This window comes from Etheostoma cragini, chromosome 17 (genome assembly GCF_013103735.1).
Source record: "Etheostoma cragini isolate CJK2018 chromosome 17, CSU_Ecrag_1.0, whole genome shotgun sequence".
Lineage (NCBI taxonomy): Eukaryota > Metazoa > Chordata > Actinopteri > Perciformes > Percidae > Etheostoma > Etheostoma cragini.
In genome coordinates, this window is record NC_048423.1 from 1,502,010 (window position 1) to 1,509,921 (window position 7,912).

Below are 7,912 nucleotides of genomic sequence, written 5' to 3' on the forward strand. Positions count from 1 at the left end.
GGGTTGACATCTAATATGAGCAAGTTTCATCCTGGAGACCGGGTCCCGCTGTGCCGAATAAAAGGACTGAGCAAGACCCCCGTCCCGAGCACACTGCCTGCAGACACCAGAGAGGTACTGTATGTCCTCCTCCTTCACACTGACAACCACCTGTCAACTTAATCAATTCATCAGAACAAGGTTTTGTTTTTCATCTATGTTTTTAATGTGGCAAACTTGTTTTAGAATAGTCTAAAAAATATCATATTAACTGATTATAATTTTTTTAATATTTGCTGGTTTTGTTTGGTTTAATTTTGAGTTTCTTCTGGTTCTTGGTGTTGGGGTTCGATCGAGCTTTAGCTTTGGTCATATTTGACTTAAGGAAAAACAGGAGTGTTTTTAATATGTATACAGTTATACTCAGTGTTATAAATAGAAATGAGGGCTGGGTATATTAACACTAGAACAGTAAGTGCCAATTTACAAAAGGTATATTTAGAAGAGTTCAGAGGTTGCTTTAAAAATGTTATGAATGCTAAAAAGATGATGTATTAATGGTTCATGGATGGGTTGCCAGATTGTGTGTTTTTTACGCTTTAAAAGAGGCCGTGAGGACGGCAGTGATCAATGCAACTCACTCACTTTGTCTCCTGCAGGATGATGGCTAGACAGGTCGGAAGAGGGATGTTCTCCTTCATGTTGACTTTGTTTCTGGGAGCCTCATCTTCACTTTGGCCCCTGGCCCCTGCAGGTAAATTAAACAATCAGACAGATTTAGTTGTAGCGGCGATATCAGTCAGAATTGTAATTGGGGTTGGCTCAGCTGGTAGAGCAGGGGCACATATACATAGAGGTTTATTCCTCGACGCAGAGGTGCAGGTTTTGAGTCCAACCTGTGACAATTTCCTTCATGTCGTCCTGGTTACCTGCTCCCCAGATCTCTGCAGGGCAAATCCAGGCCGCTAGCTAGACTATCTGTCCAATCTGAGTTTTCTCTTGACGACTAAAACAACTTTTGAACGTACACATGTTCCACCAAAACAAGTTCCTCCCCGAGGCTGTTTTGCAGCGGCACTGTGGCTCTGTCCGGCCCTCAATACCGCCCCAGATGATTGTCATTGGTTTAAAGCAATGCAAATAAACCAGAGCATGTTTTTCTCCCATCCTGTAATGCTGTGTGGACTAGCCAGACCCTCCTCCGCAGCACTGTGGAGGAAGGTCTTTTCTCCCCCTACATGAAAGTCTCTCACTCCCTTTCCCATGTCGTCTTCCATCCCCAGCGGCCTTCCTGCTTCCGCCCTGCAGGCTCATCAACCAGACGGTGTCTCTGGAGAAGGAGGGCTGTCCAAAGTGTCACCTAGTGGAAACAACCATCTGCAGCGGCCACTGCATCACCAAGGTAGTATTGCAAATAGTTTTGAAGGGTGAACCCTTGTAACCCCTCTACTCAAAGATTAAACTTGACTTCCGGTTATGGAGAGGTGCTGAGAGGCGGTGTAGTAGCAACCCTCCTGAAATTAAGTTAAATCCTTAGAACTCTACTCACAAACATTGTGTACCCAGTTAAAGTTTGAAGATGCCTACGAAGAAGAAAAATAAACTAAATAATTACACTCATATTTAATTTATATGAAGTGAAACAAATGAGACTGATGCACTCAACAATTAAGGCAAGGCAGCTTTATTTCTATAGCACATTTCACAACTCACAATGAACACAAACCATGTTCTCCATGCTGAGTTCACGTATAGAGCCCCTGGTGATACTTGGAGCAAGGTCACATGTTGTGTTGAGCCTTCTTAGTGTTTTAGAAATAGCTATTTTGATGCTAGCATAGTAGCGCCCCTAGCTCTCCCATTCAAAAGGCCATGTGACCTGAAACCCAGAATATGGTAAATTTATTGTATTTAGGCGAGAGTTGCGCTTTTAACAATTCAAAATAAAAACACAGCTAAAATAAATATGGGAATAAGACAGGTTTGCGATAGTATTAAAGTAAAAAAAGGAATGATAAACATGTGAAGGATAGGGTGATATGTATGCATGTAAGAGTTAAACTGTAGTTAACCATTCAGAGGGAGCTTTCAGGGCAGAGTCATTAAGAAGGGGACACTAGGGTGCAGGACTACATCAGAATGTGTAAACGAGAGGAAGTGTCTCAAAAATAAGGAGTCGCGTGATCAACTGACCCCTGGAGGACAAGAAGACTATAAGAAATGCAATTATTCTGATGGTCACTGGTCACTCTGGTATAGACACCCGTGATCGTACAGCGGTGACTCACTGTGTCATTAAAGTCTGTTCACAGTTTGAACAAAGCTGCAAATGATCTGAAATCCTTGGACTCATCATCTTTAAAGTCTTCATCATCGTCTCCTGATCGCAACCCTTTATCCCTTACTAAATAAGAATATTAAATGAAAAGACTCAAACCTGAAAGTAAAAAAGCAAAAAATAAAAATAAACCAAGAAAATAAAATAGGAAATGAACATCAACCTGTTGTCTTCCATGACTTCCCACTACGTTTGCTCTCTTCCAGGACCCTGTCTTTAAGCTACCGTACAGCAACGTGTACCAGAATGTGTGCATGTACCAGGACTTATACTACAAGACGTTCAAGCTCCCGGACTGTTCTCCCGGCGTGGACCCGACCGTCACCTACCCCGTGGCTCTGAGCTGCCACTGCGGCCGCTGTGCCATGGCCACGTCTGACTGCACCTTTGGGAGCCTGCAGCCCAACTTCTGCATTCATGACATGCCTTTCTACTACTAGTCTTGAGAAATAAAGCACATTAAAACACACTCCAGGAACCATGTAAATGTTTGGCATCAAGTTATGTAAATAAAGATTGTTTCATTTATCAGAGCAATGGAAGTATGTTATCATGTGCAAAGAACTCCATTGGTTAAGAAAAAGACGTTTCCTGTCTGGTTCCAACCAGTATGCAGCATCACTCTATGCTGCACTCTATGCACTCTTATGCCAGACATGTAAGATCTGAATACATGATTTGTATGGTCTCGGGAAACAGTGGTGTGCAGGATTAACTTTGTTATTGGTGTTTTAAAACAGGTGAATTGACAAGGGTTTTCTGTAATAAACTGTATAATTATAGAAGTTACGTTTAAGATACTGTAGGTGTTTTGGTTTATTGGAATAAAACTAAATTACACCTATGTATATTTCACATTATTTCAACAGCAGTTCTATGATGCAGTTTTGCTTTAGTTATTCAGTGTTTTACTTCAAAGGCTGCACCTGCTGGAAACAAACAGTAGTAGAATGTCTACAATTGTATTAGGCATATGTCTATTATAATTGTATCAAAAAAGAATTCCATAAAATAAACACAGCTACTTAACTAATACAATTTTGTGATGGGCCAACGGAAGAATTCCGTGAAATTAACACGGCCCCTTAAGATAAGGAAACGGCCGTGGGTGGGCTTATCTTTCCATGACACAGGGGAATACAACGGGATGGTTGGGTTTAGGAAAAGAAAAACGGGACTGTTGGGTTTAGGAAAAAAGAACGGGACAGTCAGGTTTCGGTAAAGAAGAACGGGACAGTTAGGTTCAGGTAAAGAACAATACAGTTGGGTTTAGGTAAAGAAGAACGGGACAGTTGGGTTTAGGTAAAGAAGAACGGGACAGTTGGGTTTAGGTAAAGAAGAACGGGACAGTTGGGTTTAGGTAAAGAAGAACGGGACAGTTGGGTTTAGGAGAAGAAGAACGGGACAGTTGGGTTTAGGTAAAGAAGAACAATACAGTTGGGTTTAGGTAAAGAAGAACAATACAGTTGGGTTTAGGTAAAGAAGAACGGGACAGTTGGGTTTAGGAGAAGAAGAACGGGACAGTTGGGTTTAGGTAAAGAAGAACGGGACAGTTGGGTTCAGGAGAAGAAGAACGGGACAGTTGGGTTCAGGAGAAGAAGAACGGGACAGTTGGGTTCAGGAGAAGAAGAACGGGACAGTTGGGTTCAGGAGAAGAAGAACGGGACAGTTGGGTTCAGGAGAAGAAGAACGGGACAGTTGGGTTTAGGTAAAGAAGAACGGGACAGTTGGGTTCAGTAGAAGAAGAACGGCACAGTTGGGTTCAGGAGAAGAAGAAAGCAACAGTTGGGTTTAGGAAACGTGACACGAGGGACATGATCCCAGGTCTCCAGGGTGAAAGTCCTGTGTTGTTTGACCCGTCCACCACCCCAACCAAACTTGGATGCGGATTTTTGGTCTTTCTTCTTACTCGCTACCTTAGTTGCTCTTAATGCTACTCCTCCCTCTCATTGACTTTACATTGGCATTGTTTTCCAAGGTGCCACCACCACGGAATGTGGTGTTAACAGTTCGTGATCATTTCACGTAATTTTGTGAGACCAGGCTGGTCAGACAACACAAAAATCATGAAGTTGACTAACAGGCACCCAGATAAGCCCACACTCTGTTTTACCTTGGTTTTTCTTGAGAACTCTGTTGACACATCCCCCCCACGTGGTCTTTACTTCCTCATACAATCTCTATGACTAGGTACTTCTTATTTTCTGAACATGTTGGAAACAAATAGTTAAGGAAACTTAAGAAAGGAGGTCCTTTGCCAAATTATTATTTTTTAATAATATAAAGAAGGAAGATATTCCCATTTTTGTTGAGAAACAGACCGGTCCACTTTACATCCTGCAAGCTAACATGACCCCCCACTAAAAAAACAAAACTCAAATTAAATAAAGATGAACAAATTGTATGCAGTGTAGTTTATTATCTGTACACAAAATTATAAAAGCCACAACAGTCACAATTTTTAAAAAGTAAAACATTTTGGATACATTTTTACATCTTCCAGAACTTTTCCCAAATCTGTCTACAGGGTCCAATCAGATTCATGTACATTTTAATTATTGACTAGATTATTATTTCAGACATTAAAAGACCCAATCCCAGCCCTGTGATGACTAATATTAGGATAATTTACATGCAGACACAGAAATAGATATCAGTAATAATGTATGTACCACAGAATAAAGAGCTTAGATGGCCAATATAAATGATTATGCATGTCACCACATATATGATGAATAGTGCTGTATTATATTGTTTGCCACAATCATGGCTCATGTCCAGTGATGTGTTGTTTATCTTCAATATTAGTCCAATTTAAAAGATACTCCTTGTGACGTTTGCACTATTGTTTTACCTACTATGGCCACTCCAAGACCCGCCCTTCAATAGCATTATCTACTATTGGCCAGGCGTCCATGCCTACATGTACAGGTCCTATCCCCTGACCAATAGGCTTTCCCATCCTTTACCACTCCAAGTAAATGCCTAACCCCAACCAATCAAGCTGCTATTGAATAATATATGAGACTCATATATGGACAGACACCATAAGCTGCATGAAGCAGATGAAGTAAGTTAAGTAACTTAAGTAGCTTGCTCATCATTACTAAGTAGAAAAAAAGTTTGAAGTCTGGGCTCTGATTGATAACAGTTCAGAAATGGAGTTAAACAAATTGAGATCATATACATAATCTTGAAATTGTGTAATAGAGAAGTAATATCGAAGTCTTGAAAAGAGATTTTTTTTCATCATGTACAGCGATGCACTGTTTGTGCGGCACAGACAGTGATTGCTCATATTTGAGTTGTATTAAATTATGCAGGTAAATACCAACTGGTGTAAAACACAAATCTGTTTTCTCTTGACAAAATTCCACTAACTTGGTTCTCTCTACCCTGTGTCTTGATGAAGATTAATGCAACATACTTTGCACATTTATAACATGACACAGGTGTGTTGGAGAGGGTGATAGATCCAAAGATGCAAAGAGAAGAGTGATCGGTGCAGACCCAACTCCCACAGAAGATGGCTTACATCAACAGTTAGGTGTCTAATTGGAAACCAAATCAGTAGAAGACAGAACCTGTGTTGTCTCTATCCCTTATATTTACCTACATTTTGTCTTTTGTTTCTCTCCTTTCTCTCTCCCCCCCTCTTTCTCTGCCTACAATACTGCTGAACTGCTGACATCATTGCTGTCCATTCTGCAACAACACACAGAGGCCAACACCTTGTCTATGGCCCCTTTCCTCATGAAAACATACAGAACTAAGTCTGCAAGAGGACTCAACTTAACTAACACATTAGACAGGATGTCTAGGGTCGTGTAATATGTGTCTTTAGTCTGTATTTTCCTAAGTGTGTTGATTATGGGCAGGAACAGCAGCAGGTAAATAACCAGGACCAGGACCAACATTGCCACAATTCGTCGTTTTCTATCAGCAGGAACTGAGACGGAAGCAGACAGGGCTTTAAGGGTCCCACCCAGGAAGAATATGAGCAGCGGGAGGGAAAGGAGGAAGAATATGTACAATGGTGTTAAAAAAGCTCGACGACGCCAAACTAAAGAAAAGAAGAAGTAAAAAAGAGGAACAACCCAGACCAGGACACAGACCACCACGGAGATCTTCATGGTCCGTCTGAAGCGGTACCACAGTGGCCAGGCGATGACCAAATACCTGTAATACAAGATGTAAGACACAGCTTCAGAATCATACAGTAATACAATGGTCAGACACAGAAGTAGCTCCACACATTCTGGAGAGACAGATACCTTTCCAGGGCGATGCACACCATGAAGTAAACACTGGCCATCAGACTACAACCATAAATGCGACTGCCTATTGGGTCTGCGTTCTGGTCCCTATGTTGGGACACAAAACTGATCATGCAGCAGAGCTGAATGAGGTCAGAAATGAGAAGGTTGATGACGTAGATCGGAGCGACATTATCCTTTCGCACCTGCATGAAAACATGGGTTACAGTAAAGAAAGCAATTTTACACATAATCTGACGTTCTCTTCCCAAATATTTCTGCATGGTCCAATCAGCTTCATGTACATTTTAACTAAGCAGTTCATTATTCCTGTAAATGTATAGGTCATTAAAATACTTTACCCCAGCCCTCTGACATGTGGCCCCCAACTCAGATCAAGATCCTCTACAGACACTTAACACAAATAGATCTCAGTCATAATGTACGTACCAGAGAATAAAGAGCATAGATGGCCAGGAGGGTCAAAGGAAGTCCGATACAAATGATTATGCATGTCACCACATATATGATGAATATTGATTGTATATAGTTGGCATAGAAGATGAAATCATAGTAATCATCATAATCAAAGTATAATGTTTCATTAAAGTAGAAATCTTCCATTCTTCAGAGTGAAGCTGAAGCTGTGAGGAGAAAGTTCAAACAAATACAGAAGGGTTAGGGTTCTATTGACTTTCCTCAATTTTTGATTCACTATCTGGTTGTTACGGAGGCTCTAAAGTGTAAACTACTACGGCACATCTCACAGCATGACAGGGGGTTGTGTTGATATGCTCTCATGGTTTGCACTTCAGGGCCACCAAAGTTAATATCTAATCAAATCTTTCAGTTTCAGATAGAACAACAAGTTCTGGTGATAGACATTTTTAACGTGCTGATGTGATGTCTTTACTGCAGTCAGAGAACACTGTCCGTGTTTCAGTAATTTAACACAATGTTTAAAGTTAAAGTGCTCATATTGTGCTTTTTGGCTTTTCCACTTTCTTTTACTGTGTTTTTTTAATCTTTTTTGAGCATATTATTAAGTTTTACAAAGTGGAAGTTTAAGTGAAAAAGGCAAAAGTCCCCTCCAAAGGGACATCTCCAACAGAAAACACTGCTGACAAACTGCTACTAACAGCTCTGATGTGTATCACGTCGTAACACACATTAAAATGCTCGCCTAGCTGGAAGCTTAGCACTCCCTCATGCTCTTTTTTTTAAAACTGGCTAGTAGTCCTTACCTAGGTACTGTCAGGGCCCTCATACTCTGCTTCTGACTGGCTAGTAGTCCTTACCTAGGTACTGTCAAGTCACACCCTCATACTCTGCTTCTGAA

General features: G+C 41.0%; 2 protein-coding genes across 2 annotated transcripts; one reads left to right on the forward strand and one right to left on the reverse strand.

Annotated features, from left to right (window-relative positions):
* Positions 1–639: 639 nt before the first annotated feature.
* lhb (luteinizing hormone subunit beta) lies at positions 640–2,757 on the forward strand. The gene is made up of 3 exons (XM_034898161.1): positions 640–733; positions 1,263–1,381; positions 2,524–2,757. The coding sequence occupies exons 1-3, from the start codon at positions 640–642 to the stop codon at positions 2,755–2,757; spliced, it is 447 nt and encodes a 148-aa protein (XP_034754052.1).
* A 3,225-nt stretch (positions 2,758–5,982) lies between these two features.
* On the reverse strand, positions 5,983–7,197 carry LOC117960519 (ovarian cancer G-protein coupled receptor 1-like). Its single transcript, XM_034898464.1, has 3 exons — positions 7,024–7,197; positions 6,592–6,779; positions 5,983–6,496 (listed from the first exon to the last, which is right to left on the reverse strand). Exons 1-3 carry the CDS (start codon positions 7,195–7,197, stop codon positions 5,983–5,985), a joined length of 876 nt encoding a protein of 291 aa, XP_034754355.1.
* Positions 7,198–7,912: the final 715 nt, after the last annotated feature.